General features: G+C 55.8%; 1 protein-coding gene across 3 annotated transcripts in view; it reads left to right on the top strand.

Moving 5' to 3' along the window:
* TTLL1 (tubulin tyrosine ligase like 1) overlaps positions 1-18,501 on the top strand; it is a 31,350-nt gene extending 12,849 nt beyond the window's left edge. For 2 of the 3 annotated variants that reach the window (XM_030320849.1, XM_030320851.1), the window contains 8 exons: positions 1,586-1,794; positions 2,464-2,644; positions 3,270-3,404; positions 4,011-4,119; positions 9,091-9,234; positions 11,182-11,268; positions 12,942-13,105; positions 17,740-18,501. In XM_030320849.1, coding sequence (XP_030176709.1) covers positions 1,586-1,794; positions 2,464-2,644; positions 3,270-3,404; positions 4,011-4,119; positions 9,091-9,234; positions 11,182-11,268; positions 12,942-13,105; positions 17,740-17,869 — 1,159 coding nt within the window. In that variant the 3' untranslated portion in view covers positions 17,870-18,501. The remainder of the gene's footprint in view (positions 1-1,585; positions 1,795-2,463; positions 2,645-3,269; positions 3,405-4,010; positions 4,120-9,090; positions 9,235-11,181; positions 11,269-12,941; positions 13,106-17,739) is intronic. The other variant, XM_030320852.1, reaches the window with a different exon arrangement.
* The last annotated feature ends 1,342 nt before the right edge of the window (positions 18,502-19,843 follow it).

The raw sequence follows: 19,843 nt of genomic DNA, 5'->3' as shown, positions 1-19,843 counted from the left end.
ATCAGAAGGCCTGACCCTTATCTGTACAAGCTCTAAAAATACTTATCAGATGACTTGGGAAATATGAACACTGATTAATATTTGATGATATCCAGAAATCACTGCTGCTTGTTTTTAGTTGTGACAGCAGTACGAAGTAGGATATCGTATCTATCTTTAAAATTTTTTTTTTAACATTTATTTATTTTTGAGAGACAGAGCACAAGTGGGGGAGGAGCAGAGAGAAAGAGACACGGAATCCGAAGCAGGTTCCAAGCTCTGAGCCATCAGCACAGAGCCCAACGTGGGGCTCGAACTCATGAACCACGAGGTCGTGACCTGAGCTGAAGTCGGATGCTCAACCGACTGAGCCACCCAGGCGCCCCAGTAGGATATCATGTATTAAGAAGTCCGTAACTGTTAGACATTCTTACAGGAGCATTTTGGTTGGAATCTCGTGTCTGGGAATTGCTTCCAAATAAGCCAGTGCCGTGGGGCACAGGTGGGGTACAATCAAGACAAGACCGGGTGCCTGGTTGCAGCCCCTAAAGTGAGCAATGGATTCTCTTACACTTTCCTCTCTGCTTTTGCTTGTGGTTGAGCTCTTTCATAATTAAAAGTTTGAAAACTCCCCCATCATTCTAATGATCATAGACTCAGAAGAGACCCTTTGGGTGCTTGGGGCCCTCTGTAGGTTGGTGCCCGGGGTGGGGTGGGGTGGGGTGGGGGCCTAGAGCAAGAAGCCATGCCAGCCTGCCTTGCCTGTGGCTCCCTTGTGAGTGCCAGTCCAGTCCTTCCTGCCCCCTCCCTCCCTCCCTGCCTCTCTGAGGGGCTGGTAGGGTGGAGGGGTGTGTCCGGGAGGCTGGGTTTCTTAGAGGATCAGAGGGAATCAATTTCTTTTTCAACCGTCCTCATTTACTCGGGTGCTGGCCTGTCATCGGTTTCTACAAGAATATGACCCAGAGCCCTTAAATCACCCTGTGATTTTCTTTTTAAGTTTATTTATTTGTTTTGAGATGAGACAACGCAACCGGGATAAGGGCAGAGAGAGAGGGACAGAGAATCCCAAGCTGACTCTGCACTGTCAGCCCAGAGCAGGGCTCAAACCCACGAACCGTGAGATCATGACCTGAGCCAAAACCAGGAGTCCGACGCTTAACCGAATGAGCCACCACCTAGGCGCCCCTGCCCTGTGATTTTGGTTTAAAGTGGTCCGGGTGCTTCTTGACTTTGGGTGCAAATACTGTGTAAATGGTTTTCCTGATTTCAGAGTCTGAAGGAGGCCATTTTTCATTAGTTTGTAATCAGCAGTCAACGGTGTCATTGACCCATCAGTAAGCATTTATCGAGTATCTCCTCTGTGCTGGGCAATGACACCACCCACTGTAAGACGGACTCAGAATTGCTCCTGCCTCAGTTCAGGTTCAGGTCACAGCCGGTCACCAGACCCAACGCTGTGCCGCTGTGGCCCGGGCATCTCCGGGTCTGGGTGCTGGGCTCGGGGAGCAGGCCAGCCCTTCTGGTCGCGAGCTTTCATGAGAACTGCCACCACGGGGACCTCCTCTGAGCCTTCGCCCTGCACGTCCCTTCTGTGCTTCTCTTTTAGGATGAGTGTGCAAACCATCCGAAACGTTTTTAGTGTCGAAACTGGCTATCGGCTCTCAGACGATCAAATAGTCAACCATTTTCCGAACCACTATGAACTGACCCGGAAGGATCTGATGGTGAAGAATATTAAAAGATACAGGAAGGAGCTGGAGAAAGAAGGGAGTCCTCTGGCAGAAAAAGATGAAAACGGGAAATACCTCTACCTGGGTTTGTGCCTTTTTCACTGGGCTCGTGTGTTAAATGAATCCTAGAGTGCCTTAGTCCCACGAGCTACCGGGACGGCGGCCGCTGGCTTTGGTGGCTAAACATGTTCGTGCCAGCAGTGACAGGCGCCTCTCTCATTCCACGTGTGCCTGGAATGGGCAGGCTGGCGCTCACGTTGGGATCTGAGTTTCCATGGGTGCCCAGGGAATGTGGTGCATGCGAGGGAGAGAGTGTCCCCGGTGCGTGGATGGAGGGAAACGGCGTGAGCTGCAAGCTGCATTTTGGAATTCGCGGTCACTACCGCACCTGGCGGTTCCCAGGCGGAACGACGTGTCCCTGTTCCATCTGGTGGGCTGGCCTGCCGGATAGTTCCAGAATCCTTTTACCTACCTGGGAAGAACTATATAACCAATCTCTCTGGGCCTGCGTTTCCTCATCTGATAAATGGGAATGACAACAGGTTGCTGTGGGCATTACAGGTTTGTAAAGCGCTTAGCACACGGGCGATGAGGTTATTGTACGGGAAGTGAACGGCACAGGGCCTTGATCTTCAGACGCTGGCTTGGGGCAGAGGGCATGAAGCAGCCTCCGGAAAGGCCGTGGCAGTGTGTTTCCGTCCGTGGCCGCTGTTGGGCTAGCTCACCCACCGTCGTCCTCTTTTTCACCTTGCAGACTTTGTTCCGGTCACCTACATGCTGCCCGCGGACTACAACCTGTTCGTGGAGGAGTTCAGGAAAAGCCCCTCCAGCACCTGGATCATGAAACCTTGTGGCAAAGCCCAGGGAAAGGGCATCTTTTTGATCAACAAGCTCTCGCAGATCAAAAAGTGGTCCCGGGACAGCAAAACATCTTCGTGAGTGCACCTGCTTAAGATGAGGGCCTAGGGTGTGTGGGTCTGAATCCCTGTCTACACTTACCGTCTGAGGACCTTTTGTTTTGTGGACGCTTGCATGCTTCACCTGGGTAAACTGGGGACAGTAGCAGCACCATCACGGGGGCAAGACGGGAATGGGACAGGCGAACACGGGAGTGTCTGTGATCAGTAGCAGGGGTAGCGCGAGGCCGCGTCAGGTCAGGTCTCTGCCCAGCGTTCGAGGGCTCCCCAGAACGGAGATACCAGGCCAGGCAGTTTTGTCTGGGGCCCACCCTGCCTCTGCGGGTCCTAAACTGTACAGAGATGCTGGAGGTGGTTCTCTCCCGGAGGGCTGGTGGCTCACCGTTCCCGGGCGTGGCAGGGTCACCTCCCTGTGCGGAGCATTGAAGTTTGAGTGCACGTTGCCCCCAGGTGGGTCAGGCCCAGGGAGCACTTCCCTGGTGGGTTCCCAGGGCGGGGGGGGGCTGCTGGCACTGTCTTCTGGGGCGGGGTCTCAGGCTTGGGGGCTCCCGCGTGGATGCCAGCTCACCGCCGTCTTCTCCCCCGACGCGACGGGGGCCTTTGGACTCTGCCATCTAATTTTGACCGTCTCCGCCGCCCTTAGGTTTGTGACCCAGTCCACCAAGGAGGCCTACGTGATCTCCCTGTACATTAACAACCCGCTGCTGATCGGCGGGAGGAAGTTTGACCTGCGCTTGTACGTGCTGGTGTCTACGTACCGCCCACTGCGCTGTTACATGTGAGAGTCGCTGGGGTTTTGTCTTGTTGGTCGGCAGCTCACGAGACGCAGCCCTTCAGAGACAAAGTAGATTAGCGGCGTGGGGGGTGACGGCTGGCGGTCACAGGGTTTCTCGATCGTGGTAGTGGCCCCACAAATCTCAGTATACTGAGAACCACTGCGTCATACGCTTTAGGTGGGGGAGTCCTGTGGCCTAGGAATTGTACCTTAGCGTGACCGTTCGAAGAAAAGAACCGTAAAAAATGAAAAAGCAGCTCTTTTAACGGCCTGAATCAAAAAGCAGGTCTTTTTGTTTTTTTTAATGTTTTTATTATTTTTTTTAATGTTTATTTATGAGAGAGAGAGAGAGAGTGTGAGCAGGGGAGGGGCAGAGAGAGCAGGGAGACACAGAACCCGAAGCAGGCTCCAGACTCCGGGTGGTCAGCACAGAGCCCGACGTGGGGCTCGAAGCCGCGAACCGTGAGATCTTGGCCTGAGCTGAGGTCAGACGCCTGACCGGCTGAGTCCCCCAGATGCTCCAAAAAGCGGCTCTTGTAAGAGAACAAAGTGTTCGGTCTTATCTGTGCTTCTCCTCAGCGTGCTGAAGTGGTCTGAATTCCCACACAGGTATAAACTTGGATTCTGCCGCTTCTGCACGGTGAAGTACACCCCAAGCACCAGCGAGCTGGACAACATGTTTGTTCATCTCACCAACGTCGCCATCCAGAAGCACGGGGTGAGTGCGTCCCTTCCCTGGAGCTTACGGAAATGGGCTGCTTTTGTGGGTTTCTCTCTCCTTCTTTTCGCGTGCGCGGGCGAAGCGGGTCCGGGAGCCGGATTCCAGGTGCCCTGGCACCCGTGAGGAGTGGGAGCTTTAAGGATCTGGCACATCAGCCCTTCTGGTTCCGTGGCCGTGGGCACGTCCGTTGGAACTCTCGGAGCCTCGGTTTCTCCATTTGTGAAAGGAGATCCTGTTACCCCCTCATGGGGGTGGCGGAAGGATTCACGAGAGGGCTCCTGCGTGGCCATTCGTTCAGCAAAGTCTCCCTGAGCACCTGTCTGGGTTGGTCTCGTGCTGAGTGCCAGGGCTACGTTGATGGTCCCCACTCACGGAGCCTGGCCCGTAGGGGAAGACGGCCGTCAAGTAATCACACTGGTGAATGTGTCATCACAAACTGAGCCGCGTGCTCTCAAGCTAGGGGACGCAGATCCGGAAGAGCATGGAATGAAGTCCCTGGTCCAGGTGGCCGGAGAAGGCTTCCGTGTGCAGAAATGCTGAAGCAGAGACCTGAAGTATAAGCGGGGGTTACCCGGGTGGAGGTGGGGAGGGAACGTTCTAGCAGAGGGTACAGCCTGTGCCGGGATCCCTTGGCAGGAGGAGCGTTGCACGAGCTGAGAGACGGCCAGGGTGGCTGGAGCCCCCAGACCGAGGGTGGTGGAGTTAGAGGTACCTGGTGAGGCCAGCGAGGCCGGGCCCCAGGACCTTGTCGGTTCTGTGTGGGCTTTGGGGCTTTAATCTGGTCCTAACAAAAATGTTCTGAAGGTCTCATTTTATGAAAGACTCTTCTGTTTGGATCTTGCTTGATTGGAGGCCTTGAGTATCCTGGTCCTTTTTGTATAATTTGAGTGGAAAGAGGGTAAGCATTGATAGAAAACAAGCTTTTTCTTTCTTTCTTTCTTTTTTTTTTTTTTAAGTTTATTGTTTTAGTAATCTCTATGCCCACTGTGGGGCTCACATGACCCCAAGATTAATAGTTGTAGGCTCTTGGGGCACCTGGGTGGCTCAGTTGGTTAAGCATTCAACTTTGGCTTGGTCACGATCTTGCAGTTTGTGGGCTTGAGCCCCGGGTCAGTCTCTGTGCTGACAGCTTGGAACCTGGAGCCTGCTTTGGATTCTGTGTCTCCGTCTCTGTCTCTGGCCCTCCCCCACTCAGGCTCTGTCTCTCTCCTACAAAAATAAACATCAAAAACAATATATTAAAAAAAGGGTGGCATGCTCTTCCGACTGAGCCAGCTAGACGCCCCCAAACCAAGCTTTTCTGAGTCACCTACTGAAGGGTTTGTTCAGAGCAGCATGGGCTCAGTACCCTGTCTATCACTTCTCTCTGTGTGACTTGGACAAGTCACACGGCCTCCCTGGGCCTCCTCATCTGCAAACAGAGCCCTGGTATTACCTTGCTGGTAATGAAATGACAATGGCCACCATTTACTGAGGGCCTTGACGGTCTTCTGTGTGAGGCCAACCCTGGTTCACTGTCCCTCGGGTTTCCCTGAGAGCAAACTTCTGAGCATCACTGTTACATGGTCAAGATTAGAGGAGAAAGGATGGCTTGGCCAGAACTTTATTCAGAAGAATTGGAACAACGGAGACGCCTGGCCGGCTCAGTAAGTGGATTGTGAGACTCTTGATCTCCGGGTTGTAAGTCCGAGCCCCACGTTGGGTGTAGAGATTACTTAATAAAATCTTGGAGTGCCTGGGTGGCTCAGTCGGTGAAGCGTCCGACTTCAGCTCAGGTCATGATCTCACGGTTCGTGGGTTCGAGCCCCGTGTCGGGCTCTGTGCTGACAGCCGGAGCCTGGAGCCTGCTTGGGATTCTGTGTCTCCGTCTCTCTCTGCCCCTCTCCCGCTCACACTCTGAGTCTCTCTCTCTCTCAAAAAATAAATAAACATCAAAAAAATGTAAAAAATAAAATCTTGAAAAAAAAATGAATTGGGAAAATGAGTTTTCAGGGGACGCAGCCGTTTGGAGAAAGCTGAGCAATGACATCAGGCCCTTTGTAGCCAAGTTAGTGAGGCCTGGGTGTGGGTGTGGCCAGTGGGTGTGGGTGTGGCCAGTGACAGGCCTCCAGTCCTCTTGGTTTCTCTGAGGACAGTGCAGAATATGTTGGCCTGCCCCAACCCCCCCTTGGATTGCAGGGCCACACTGACATTGGGAGCGCTCCGTTTGATGGGCCTTCTCAGGACACCAGTCAGCTGAGTCACTGCTGCATCAATAAGAAACAGAAGTCACTTTTTTTTAACCTGTGGAAGGAGAGAGCAGAAGGCAAGACCTTAGCTTGGCATCGTTGCAGTGTTCCAGAAGCCTCTGTGCATCCCTGTCGGTTCTGTTGGTAAATGCTTAGCTTTTTAACGTGAGGAAGCCCTTCCTCTGAGGAGGCTGCTTGCTGGTAGCCTCACGTGGCTCCGATTCAGAATCGCATGAAGGACAGATGTTACACGGGACGCGGACACGTCAAGCAGTCTACGGCTGCATCTCCCGAGTGTCCTTGGGTGCAGAGCATAGCCCGACACCTGGGACAGAGATGCCCTTGGACAGCCTGCCCTCAGGAGGCTCAGAGACCAGCAGGGGAGAGAGATCACAGAAGACTGATGATAAGGGAGGCTGCAGGGCTGCGGAGGGGGTGCAGGAGTATGGGGCGGGGGGCACCGGGAGGCGGGATCAATCCAGCAGGCAGAGAAGGGGATGGAAAGATCAGGGGTGCATCCCGACATGGGCAGTGTTTGCAGATTGATTTGATACAGTGTCCTGGAGTAAATCTGATAAACTAGTGTTGCTACAGTCCTAACAGCAGGACACATTTCCTCGCTTTTTAGGTCTGTGCTTGTGGAAGACCGTGTTTTGCTGTGTATACTTTGTATGTCTAGAACTTTTATCTTTTTTTTAATATCTTTTTTCAATGTTTATTAAAAAAATTTTTTTTAATGTTTTTATTTATTTTTGAGACAGAGAGAGACAGAGCATGAACAGGGGAGGGTCAGAGAGAGGGAGACACAGAATCTGAAACAGGCTCCAGGCTCTGAGCTGTCAGCACAGAGCCCGACGCGGAGCTCGAACTCACGGACCACAAGATCATGACCTGAGCCGAAGTCGGCCGCTTAACCGACTCAGCCACCCAGGCGCCCCTGTTTATTTTTTTTTTTTTGAGGGCGAGTGGGGGCAGGAGGGGGGGCAAAGAGAGAGGGAGACACAGAATTCGAAGCAGGCTCCAGGCTCTGAGCCGTCAGCACAGAGCCCGACGCGGGACTCGAACTCACGGACCGCGAGATCACGACCTGAGCTGAAGTCGGACACTTAACCGACTAAGTCACCCAGGTGCCCCTCGAACTTTATCTTTTAAGTAAACTTTCCTTGCTAGTGAGAATCTGTAACTGGAAAAAGAAAGGTGTGGGTGGGCAGGTAGCCTGGCTTCCCTGTAACTTCTCCGAGTCCCTGTTTTTGGGGTACAGACACTGAGTTATTAGAGAGACCATTTGAGGTGAACATGCTTGCGTAGCTCGTCTTTTAAGGTATCTAAGTGAAACTGATGTGTAAATGTGTCTCTGACCTCAAAAGGTATTTTTTTTTAATGTGGTTAATTCTGTTTTTCTATGAAAACCAAGTCCGTTTTGAGTCGGTGGTGTTTGTCCTTTCTTAGGCTGGTTTTCTTTTCATTTCTTTTCAAAAGTTCTCAACTTTTTATTTAGGAGAGTGAAACCTAGCCTCACAACCTCCAGATGTACTTCGGGATTTTTAGCTTTTTGCCTCCAAAAAAAGAGGAGTGGGGTAGAGATTTCATGTTTAGAGTCAGAGAAATAGAGAGCGCTCTGGATGGGGGGTGGGAAAGCCAGGCTCGGGTCCCAGCTCCCTCACAGCCTGCGTGGAACCCTGGGCAGGTCAGGTAACCTCCCCGAGCCCGAGCCCTCTTACGCGCAGACGGGATGTTGTGACCAGTTGTGGGGTGCTCTTGGACCACGGTGCCTGGCACCAGCCTGTCTCAGGTTGGGCTCTCCGGAAGCAGACTCAGAGGCAGAGATGAGTGCATGGGGAGTTTGCTGGGGCAACATGGGGAGGGAAGGGGGGTGAGGACAGGGCAGAGGGAGGGTCGAGCTGGGGCGCAGCTGCAGCAGGGACCGAGGTTCCCTGGCATCAGCCAGTCGCCCCAAGGTCACGGACTACGGGCCGCTGGGGCGGGAGTGACCTTGGACTGTCCTGCTCCCCTTAGCCAAGGGCAGCTCCCAGCAAGGGTCTCCGCCAGAAGAGTGAGTGTCGTGATCTTGAAGGGGGGTCTGGGTGACATACTCCACCCTCATTGCAGGGTATGAATTGCTAATTATGAGTGAACTACAGAGGTGGTGTTTCTTTTTTTTTTTTATTTTTTTTTAAAGTTTATTTTGAGAGAGAGCACGAGTGGGATGGGGCAGAGAGAAAGGAGAGGGAATCCCAAATAGGTTCTGCACTGTTGGCACAGAACTTGATGTGGGGCTCGAACTCGTGAATCCTGAGATCGTGACCTGAGCCGAAACCAAGAGTCGGGCACTTAACCGGCTGAGCCCCCCAGGCGCCCAGAGATGGGTATTTTATTTATTTATTTATTTATTTATTTATTTATTTTTAATTTTTGAGAGAGACAGAGCATGAGCGGGGGAGGGGCAGAGAGCAAGGGAGACACAGAATCCCAAGCAGGCTCCAGGCTCCGAGCCATCAGCACAGAGCCCGACGCAGGGCTTGAACTCATGAACTGTGAGATCACGGCCTGAGCCAAAGTCTGGCACTTCACCGACTGAGCCCCCCAGGCGCCCACAGGTGGGTATTTTAAACCAAGCGCCGCATAGGAGGTCCAGGTCCTCACGGGGCAGGAGCACCCAGCACCGTTCTAGGGTGAGAGAGCAAGTGTTGGGGTCCTCAGGGTGCATTGCCTGGGGCCCCGTGTCCTTTCCCGTCGCCAGGAGGACTACAACCACATCCACGGGGGCAAGTGGACGGTGAACAACCTGCGGCTGTACCTGGAGAGCACCCGAGGCAAGGAGGTGACCGGCAAGCTGTTCGACGAGATCCACTGGGTCATCGTGCAGTCGCTGAAGGCCGTGGCGGTGAGAGAAGGGCGGGGGTCGGGCCTGGGAGCCACCGAGTGGGGCGGGGAGGGCTGCTGGTTCTTTGGCTACGGAGACTCGCCTTTACGGGCCCACCTCTCGCATGGCCACACGTCTGCCAGAGGCCGGGGCAGCTTGGCGGAGGGAGAGGGGCCGGCTTCTGGCTGGGTGCCGCCCAGGGCGTACCGGCTGCCGGGCCTTCCGCGGCAGCCGCCGGCCCAGGCGAGTCCTGCCGATGTCCCCTGCAGCCCGTCCGTGCCATCGGATCGAGGGGGCGTGTTTTGGCGTAAGCTGCCGGTCAGAGGTGGACTCGCGGTGGCCTCCTCGAGTTTGGGCCTCCCGCTCTGTGGGGTCATGGACGTCGGGGTGCTAGAAACCCACCTCCCTGTCGCCCCAAGCGTGCTCCTCGTTGGCTGGCTCGCAGTCCCCGAAGCAGGTGTGCGGCTGGTTTTGAGGGAACGGGAAGGAACGAACAGCAGGCCACCAGTGCGCGGGCGGCTGTGCCCCGAGCTCACATGTGGGCTCCCAGATGCTCATCACCCCGTGACTCAGAAGCAAAGCGGAGGCCCGGCCCCGGAGTGGGGAAGCGCGGGGACAGGCGTTGGGGCCCAGGCCTGCCGAGGGGGCTCCCAACAGACAGGCCCAGTGGGTGTGACACCCGAGGGCGCTCGGCCCGGCCCGGAGAGTAGGCGGCACGTCCCGTGGAGGGTGCTCCAGCCCCTCTGAGCCTCGGAGGCCGTCTCTGGGAAACCGGGAGACAGTGGGGTGGGGGCCGGGGGAGCTAGCAACCTCCTGTCCTGCACAGGCTGCTGGGACGGTGGTGTGGGCAGTGGCCGGGGTAGGACCACTCCCCAGCGAGATGCGGACCCACTGACTCCCCTGGGAAAACAGCCTCTGTCCCCCCAGCCTAGTTTTCCTCCAGTGAGTGAGGCTGGACTGGCCTGTCTCCCCCTCAGGAGTTTTTGGTTCTAGATCCAGTGTTTGAAGTAGAGTCCACATGCCCGCTAATGTGTGAGAAGGCCTCACTGCTGTGTCTGTGGGCTTTACTCACTGTGGGGGACAGCAGGGTCCCAGGTGCATGTGACATGGCTGCTTGCTAGGCCTTCCCACAGGTTTTCATCCACGCAGCCTCAGTGGGGCCTGGGGACCTGCATTGTAAGCGAGAGGCTGGCAGGGTTTTTTATGTACCTGGAGAATGGTTTATAAAGTGGAATTGAAAGTTAAAAAGAGGGGCACCCGGGTGGCTCAGTGGGTTAAGCGTTGGACTTCAGCTCAGATCAAGATCTCAACGGTTTGTGGGTTCGAGCCCCTCATCGGGCTCTGTGCTGACGGCTCAGAGCCTGGAGCCTGCTTGGGATCCTGTGTCTCCCTCTCTCTGCCTCTCCCCGCTCATGCTCTGTCTCTCTCTCTCTCAAAAATAAATAAACATTTAAAAGTTTTTAAAATAAAAATGGAACAAAAAAAATTAAAAAGAAAATCCCCAAATTTTTAGTAAACGGATTGGCTTGTCAAAGAGAACAGAGGTTCGTAGCCTGGCTCCCCGCATCCCTAAGGACCGGAGAAGGGCCTGTGACGAAGTTGCACAGGCCTGGACTCTGGAGCTGGGCTTCTGTCCACTCTGAGGACAGTCCCATGCCAGCAGACACATGGTTGCTTTGATCAAGCCTCTGATGAGTGAGACCCGGAGACACCGGTAATCGCTTCAGGAAGTGCCCTCAGAGGCCGAGGGAGGTTTCCGAGTCTGGGCCCTGTGGGAGGAGCCGGGGAAGGATGGGAGGCGGCACTGGGGGTGGAGGTGGGGAGCGCTGATCTCGGTGGTGAGACCCCGCACGTCACGTCGGGACCGCGAGGAGGTCCTGCCCCGTGACCTGCCGTGTGCCCGGGGCGGTGGTCCCAGCCGGGCCCTCCCGAGGCTGGCTGTACAAGACGCTAGTTCCTGTCTTACAGCCGGTGATGAACAACGACAAACACTGCTTCGAGTGCTATGGCTATGACATCATCATCGACGACAAGCTGAAGCCCTGGCTGATTGAGGTAACCGCCCGCAGGAGCGCGTGTGGCCGGTCGCCTTCCCGGCTGCCGCTGCCCCGTCTCTCAGGCCAGGCGGCAGGGCCAGGGCACGTGAGGCTCTGGAAGGTGACGGGGACAGACGGGCAGGTCGGACAAGTTTGCTGATGGTGGACAGTGGGAGCCGCCCCTGCGGGAAGCTGCCGGAAAAGTCAGGTTATCAGAGAGCAAACTTCCAAAATAGCTCTTCCCGGGTTACTTCTTCCGCTGCCCAACCCGCGTGTGCAGAGACATACACAGATATGTAGAGAGATCGACAGACGCGTGTGTAAAATATTTACGTGCTCTGTTTTTCCATTTCAGAAGTTCAGTGCGCTAGCCATTGCGCTACAGAGCCCTTTTCTTCCATTTTAAAGCGACTCACTTGAATGGCAGTCAAGCTTTCCTTGATGAGCCAGGACCTTAATTGTGAATATGACGAATACTCCTTCTAACATAACAGACCTTAATTGTAGCCTATTCATGATAATTAGGGCATGATGATATGCTACAGTGGTAATTTCAAGGGCGCCTGAGGTTCATGCAGCCCCTTTGACTGTATACGTTGGATACCCTACCAGCAGCACGAAGACACAGCCTGACTGTTTGGGAGAAACCCGAGTAACTTGCAGGTTTTCGCCTCCACTCTGCCGTGGCCTGAGGAAGCAGCTAACCAAGGTCATTACAGCTGTGTGTGAAGTGGAGTAAATAGCTGGTGACTGAAGGCCTGCGGGACTCTCCACACAGTCCGTGCATTTTAACCTGAGGACTCCTGACGTTGCTTAGCTCCTCAGAGGCCTTAGGGGACTAACCTTCCGTTTATCAGATGGGTTCCATTTGTCAGAATATTGCTTTATTGGTGAGGTATTACTCTCTTCGCCAAAAAGGGGCCCACTGGGGACGCCCGACTGGCCCATTCGGTGGAACACGCGACTCTTGATCTCGGGGTTGTGAGTTCGAGCCCCACGTTGGGTGTAGAGATTGCTTAAAAGGCGGAGCGGAGGGGACGCATTCCTTTTTTTTTTTTTTTTTTTAATTTTTTTTTAATCTTTATTATTTATTCTTGAGAGATAGAGAGAATGAGCAGGGGAGGGGCAGAGAGAGAGGGAGACACAGAATCAGAGGCAGGCTCCAGGCTCCCAGCTGGTAGCACAGAGCCCGACGTGGGGCTTGAATCCACGAACCGTGAGATCATGACCCGAGCCGAAGTCGGACGCTTAACCAACTGAGCCACCCAGGCGCCCCGGGGACACATGACTTTTTACTCCAACCCCACGATGCTACTTAGGGTAATTGGGTTTGCTGATTCTAGCAAAGCTCTGAGTGGCTTCCAATACTTGGGGTAGAGTGTCTACACAGGTAGACACGGAGGTTAGGTTTATGATCTGCGTTCACTTAAGATTTTTATCTGTGCGCTGAGCGATTTGTAGGTCGTAATCCCAACCTGTGTCTGACTTTTTATATTTCGTCTAACAGCTGATGAAAGTAGGATCCTAAAACGCTTCCTATACAAGGTGCCTGAAGATGATACTATACGTTAACGGGACGACTTGACAATTTTGCCTAAAAGGCGCGGTAGCCAGCGTTTTCCTCTGCAGTGTGTGTTGTCATGCCAAAGGGGCCAGTGATCCACGTGAAGAGTGATTCCTTTCCTTTCGTAGGTGAACGCGTCCCCGTCTCTCACCTCCAGCACCGCCAACGACCGAATCCTTAAGTATAACCTGATCAATGACACCCTCAATATCGCAGTCCCTAATGGCGAGATTCCAGACTGTAAATGGAACAAATCACCCCCGAAGGAAGTTCTTGGCAATTACGAAATTCTGTAAGTTGGCGTGCAGACCGGGCAGCCGTCCTCGTGTGTGTCAGACGGAGGGGTGGCAAGGCCCAGCCTGGATTTTCTGGTTGTGTGTGGACTTGCCTTGTTTGGGCCGAGCATTTCTTTTACTAACGGTGTTCCGGGATAGATCACGTGGTAGCGAAAAAACGGGTATTAAACTAGGTGTTTGCCTAGGCCTTTTGTTTGATAATTATTCATGAAGCGTTTGCCACACGCTGGGCACCTTGTAAGGTGGGAACAGGAGATCTCTGTGGCTTACCTCCACCCCCCGCCCCCCCCCCCCCCGGGCCCAGCTCGCACCCAGGCCCCGCCACTTGGAGCTGGATGACATTGAGGAACTCTGCGACTCTTTGAGCCTCAGTTTGTGCGCCTTTTGAGTGGGGCTGTTGTACAGAGGGAAGGACGAGAAGTGGTAACAATAGTAGCAGGCAGTTGAGGGCTGACCACATGCCAGAAACTGCCAAGGGCTTTACTCACGTGTTCCCGTGCTTCGTTCCCCCAGCACCCTCCCGAGGTCAGTGTCGTCATTAGCTGCACCTTAGGCATGCGGAAACAAAGGTTTAGAGAGGTGGTGTGGCCCATCGGCAGTGACAAAAAGTGGGAGCAGCGTCAGGAGGGCAGTGGATACGTGAAGTACCACTCGTTCGTACCACGGGGTGGTGGGTGGCCACTGAAACGTGGCCCAGGAGCTCTGCCGTGGGGCCGGGGACGCTGAGGGAGGAAAGCGCATCCCAGAATCCTTGTTAAACGGGCAGTGGCCTCAGCCCCCCCCCCCCCCCCAGCGTGGACATACGTCTGTGTGTCGAGCTGCCTCCGTGAGCGTGGGCGAGCCCGGAAACGTGGAGGGCCGTGCATCAGCTTGTCCACACGGATGTTGCCGCCACGGGCCGTGAGGTGTGGAAGGGAGCCGGAGAGAAAAGGGAGATAGTGTCCCGAACTGGAAGGGGCCCGTGTGTCAGGTTCACGTTATGTATTTCTGTGAAAGTAAAAACGGGTGTTTAATGTTTCAAGAAAACAAGGGAAGAAATTTGTAGTGAACTTCTCGCAGCACAAGGTCCCAGGCCCCCAGTTGGAGGCGCTGCGGGCGCGGGGGCTTGGACCGCAGAGCCTCCGCCCTGCGTGGTGTTGATGATGGGCGAGCGGTACAGGGGAGGGTGGAAGGTCAGCTCCGCAGAGAAGAGCGTGGAGCCTCCAAGGGCGGCGGAGGGGAGCTTCAAGCGCGAGCGCTCGGTGCCCTTGACCGTTTTCTCCAGCCCCGGTCAGCTGCCTGGTCCGAGTGCAGGGTGAGCAGAGGGTGGGAAGTGAGCCGCTCTGGGGGCTTGTCAGGCAAGGAGGATGGCGAGAGAGGAGGACAGTGGGAGGGGTGGGAGGTGATCCGAGATCCCGGTGGTTGGAGTTGCTGGGGTGGGGACGCCCGGGAAGCGAGCGGGAGAGGAGAGGTCAGGGTGAGCGTCTGCGGTCCGGGTTTTGCAGGAATGGCGGTTGCTGAACGGGACAAGGTCAGGTGCCGTGGGAATGGTCTGAGCTGGGGGAGGACAAGGTCGTGGGGGGAGGGGGCACAGGGTCAGGGAACTGGGGTCTCCTCTGTTTGGTCATTGCGGTCGCCGGGGTTGTGAGCCAGGAGCCCGAGCCTTAAGCAGTTAGGGGCAGCGCCGTGGAGGGTTCTGGGTAACCGCGCAAGGAGGGTGGGCTCGCTGCAGGCCCAGGGGAATGGTGGGTGGGAGAGAGAGCACCCCTACGGGCGGGGCTGCAGGGGAGCAACGTCTTCAGGGAGAGCCAGGTTTTAGCACGGGAAGGTGCAGGGGACGTTTCCAGGATGAGGCCGAGGACTCGGGTTTGCTGGCGACGGAGATCTGAGGGCGCGAAGGAAGAGTTTGTGGGGGGGGGGGGGGTCAGACTGGAGCGTGTGCGGGGCCTCTGGGGGTGGCAGCGAGGGACGTGCAGGGTGACATGGAGGAGACGGGGGCTGAGCCCCGACAGCCTCTGAGACAGGTGGGGGCAGAGCGTGGGGAGGAGTCTTGCCTCTCGCCGGCAGCGGCAGCGTGAGGGACCCGGATCCGGATCCAGATCCGCGAGCTCCCAGCCCAGGGTGGTGGGTGGCGGGGCTGCCGGGAGCCCGCGGGGAGGGCGGCACTCTGCTCCCCGTTGAAGATGCGCAGGTCAGAGCCTCCCTGCGATTAGGTGAAGAGACAGAGAGGTGACCCCCCCTCCCCCCACCAACCCACTCAGCTGCCCTCACCCCACCCCATACGTAAGGAAGGCTCCAGCACAGAGCTGATAGTTCCAGACGCTTCTATTCAGGACTGCTCCCTGTGCTTCAGATGACCTCATAGGCAGGAATCCTGTTTGTGGCTCACAGCCTCGGCCTCCCTCCCGCAGCAGGAGGGTGGGCCCCGGCTTCCTGCCCAGCTAGGTGCTCTGCCTTCCTGGAGTGTTGTTCCCAGCCGTCCTCCGGGGGGTGCCGGCAGGAGGAGGAGGAAGCCGGGGTGCCAGTTAACTGCCCAAGGTCACAGGGCTGCTGCTGCCGCCGGCCCCCAGAAATAGGCGCGCTCGTCGCCCTGATTGCCGTCCTGGCCTTCAAGCCATGAGGCCCCGCCCTCTGTACCTGCGGCCTCCAGGCCCAGGTCTGAAGGTGCTGGGTATACTCGTACAGGCTTTAAAACACTGCCTGAACCCTGCCGATGACTGCCATCCACTTGTCAAAAAGCCAGGGGGAGGGGCGCCTGGGTGGCTCAGTCGGTTGGGCAACCAACTCTGGATTTCATATCAGGTCACGATTTTGCAGTTCGTGGGATGGAGCCCTGCATTGGGCTCCAAGCTGACGGCACAGAGCCCGCTTGGGATTTTCTCTTTCCTTCTCCTGCTGTCCCTCCCCTGCTGTGCGAGCTCTCTGTCTCTCTCCCTCTCTCAAAATAAGTCAACTAAAAAAAAAAAAAAAGCCAGGAGGAAAGCCTGCTAGAATGGGAGGGGGCCCTTGAAAACCCTCCTGCCTGATTCTACTCCACATTAGCTCCATCGGGGGCCATCCCGCCCCTGGGAACAGCTCGTCCCAGATGCCAGCTGCTTGCCAAATGCTTGTTTCTGTCATGTTTGCAAGCTGCACACACCAGCACAAATGCACAGTGACACTGGTAATCCCTGTGTGGGTCTCCCCCCCCCCCATCATTCAGTACATTCTCATTGCACACCCGCCCCAGAGAGAGGTGCTGGGGCAACTGCGAGCCAGATGGATGGGGTCACTCTGGCCTTTAGGTCAGCAGCACAGGCACAGAACCGGCAGCAGGTGCCAACGGGTGGGTGCTGACATGCGAACGGGGCAGCCAGGGGCTCTAGCAGTCCCTGGGGTGGAGAGGGGCCCAGGAGGCTTCCTGGGAGGACCGCCCACAGGCGGACCCTCCACCGTCCCTGGGGAGTCCTCCCTTCGGCATCATCTCTCCTTAGGGAGACGGGGGAGACGGGGGTCCCCCGTTGTTGCCCTGATCCCCATCCCGACAGAGAGAAGCCCAACAAACTGGCCTTCCCCCTCCTTGCCCTTCCTTCTCAGCCCCCAGTTTGCCACCAGAAGCACGATGCAGAGACTGTGTTCTGCAGCTTGAGAAGCTTCTGTCCCACACCACACTCGACGTGCAGATTCCGATTCTGGGAATAAACATTTAACAGAAATATACCCTTTTCCCAAAGTGAGCAAAATTCAGCCAACGCGACATAACTCAGCATCTTAGTCCCTGTCGAATTTGGCATGAATGTCTGCTTATCACAGAGGGTCCTCAGTCAGGGCGTGGCCACCAAATGACCCCCGTGAATGAGGTTTCACAGCATACAGAAAGTGGGGATCATAAGGCCCGCTGTTCTGAGTCAGGAGGGTGATGTGAAGTCACGGTGGGGATAGGAGACCTCGTTCGCCAGAGCCTGCACCTGCCAGGGCCGGCAAGCGGTGCAGTGGGGTTTCTCCACCCTCACGGACCCCGTAAGAGGGGCTCTTCGTGGCGAGAGGGGCCAGGGACTGCCCCGATAGATGTCATCATCGGGCGGGAGGGTCCAGGGTCCCAGCTCAGTTCTTTCCAAGGCGAAAGCCCAGGCTCTGTTTCCTACACAGATCATGCGCTTTCCTACACAGGCCTGGTGCGCGAATGTTAATGGGGAGGGGCAGGTAAGTAGAGGCTGGTGGAGGCAGGATCTAGCCTTTCTTGGGAGGGCCCTGCTTTCTTGTGAACCTCTCCCTGTCCTGGCCCCCTCCTCCCCGGGTGGGTCATTCACACCCCGTTCCCGATCTCAACCGGGGTCAGTCATAACCTGCCCCCAGATGCTGTGCGTAAAAATATTTCCGGACGTCAGCTTTCTCCCTCACCACCCTGGTGTCTCACTCATGTGTCCCTTGGGGTCATTGCGCCGTTCCATCTGGTAGCCTTTTATAAGATGTCAGCTGTTCCCGAAAACAGTTTAACAAGGCAGCACGCCTGCGCTCTGTGGCCTCGGGCAGGGTTTGGTGGGCTGGGGGAGCGCAGGGTGGGGGCCGGGCCACTTCCCTGGCTGCTGAGGGATTCGCCACGCCGCCGCTCAGCAGTGGCCGTGCGTGGCATTGCTGCTGCTGGACCCTGAAGATGTCCCTCTGTTTGCAGCTATGATGAAGAGCTGGCGCAGGGCGACGGGGCCGACCGGGAGCTGAGAAGTCGCCAGGGCCAGTCGCTGGGGCCCAGAGGGGGCCGATCGAGAGACTCGGGGAGAACCGTCCTCACAACCTGGAAGTGACCACCAGGAGGCGCAGAAGACCGCAGCCCGACCCTCCCAAATGCTCCCCGCACCTGGGCCTATTTTGAAATTTCCTTTTTTCTAGAGCTTTTTTTCCTTTCGTAAGCCCTGTAAATAAATAAAGGCACTTCTTTGAAAGGTTAAGGAGTGTCTCGCGAGGGAGAGGGGCCCTGCTTCTCCGTCACTCTCGCACGGTACCGCGGGCCCCAGACAGGGGGGGTTTTTCCCACCCCAAGCGATTCTGCGCGTCTCCGGCTGGTGCTGGGTGTCCCACGATTTAACTCAATTCTGACACCATCTGCCTGGAGATGGCGTCGGATCCCACGGGTGAAGGGCCCACGTCCCGCGAGACGGCCCCTCCCGCGCCCCCACTGATGCGCTTTTGAAGTGACGGTCGGGGTGCGGGGCCCACGGCCAAGAAAGAATTCTTGAGACGTCTTTGGTGCGAAAAGGTGATTCTGTTAAAGCACGTGGACAGGACCCTGGGCAGAAAGCTGCACTGGGGTCGTGAGGCGTGACTGGTTCTATACCACAGAGTTAGGGGAGGTGAGGGAAGGCCAAAGGGAGGCCTCCAAAAGGACTTTCAGGGGCGCCTGGGTGGCTCATTCGGTGAAGCGTCCAACCTCGGCTCAGGTCATGATCTCACGGTTCTTGAGCCCGAGCCCTGTGTCGGGCTCTGTGCTGACAGCTCAGAGCCTGGAACCTGCTTCCGATTCTGGGTCGCCCTCTCTCCCTGCCCCTCCCCTGCCCCCCCCCTCTCAAAAATGAATAAACATTTAAAACTTTTAAAAAACAAAAGGACTCTCATTGCTAAGGAGGATTTCTAGGATACCTGGGCCTTTGCTATTGTCAAGCTAAGATTCTTTTTTTCCCTCCAGCAAGCAAAGCATTAACCTTAAGACCCTAGGGACTTCCTGGAGGAATGTTCTCCTCTGTATTTGCCTCAGGTATCTGTCAGTGCGCTGCAGGTTACAAGGACACGTAATTTTATCTACATTTTCTTCTTGCCTTAGTTCCCCACATCACTCTGGAGGGGAGGGTGACGTTAGGGCTCCAGGAAACGGAGGCTCGGAGGCTCGGAGGTTTCTGGAGCTTGCCTTGTTCTTCTTGTAAATCGTTAAAACAGTTGCAGACTGACGGAGCCTCCTGTCCTGCCGGACCGCGATCTCTATCAGGTAACCATTTGTGCTTTCCTTTTTTAGCTTTAGGGCGGCCGCGAGTGCCCGGGGAATGTCACACACAACTTCTGACCTACCTGCTGTAAGTTGGAGGTTCCCACCACCTCTCAGACCCCTCCGAGGGCTTGATTAATTTCCCGGAGTGGCTCACGGAACTCAGGAAAACAGTTTCGCTGCTACGTTACCGATTCATCACGGCGGCTGCCACCAGGTCAGCCCCCTAAAGCAAGGCATAAGGCAAGGTGTGCGGGGAAGGGGTGGGGGCGGCCGTGCCCTCCCCGGGTGCACCGGCCTCCCCGCCTCAGTGTGTTCACCAGCCCGGGAGCTCTCCGAATTCTGTAGTTCGTTCGTATCCCATAGTTCAGGGTGTATGAAGGTTTCCTCACATGGTACCGACTGATTAAATTGTGGACCACTGATGGGTGAATTGATTCCACCCTTTAGCCCCACCTCCTCCCCGAAGAGTGTGGGCGGGGCTGAAAGTGCCAACCCTGGGATCGCTGAGTGGTTCCTCCCGCAACCAGCCCCCTCCAGGCCACCCAGGAGCCCCAGCCACCGCTCAGCCTTTAGCACAAACTGGTTCGTTCGAATCCGAAAAACGCCCATTTCAACCTTTGCTATCTGGAGCTATTTCAGGAACTGGGAACAACACGAAACGTGATAACAAAATGATGTCCCTGTAGCTCCTGGAAAGCAAATTAACAAGGGTTTTTTTTAGGAACCGTGTGACAACCAAATATATGTTGCTTATAAATCCCAGCGCCCCATTCTATTTCATTAGAGCTGGAAGAATGGA

Source organism: Lynx canadensis, chromosome B4 (genome assembly GCF_007474595.2).
Source record: "Lynx canadensis isolate LIC74 chromosome B4, mLynCan4.pri.v2, whole genome shotgun sequence".
Lineage (NCBI taxonomy): Eukaryota > Metazoa > Chordata > Mammalia > Carnivora > Felidae > Lynx > Lynx canadensis.
This window is presented reverse-complemented; position numbering and strand designations above follow the sequence as displayed.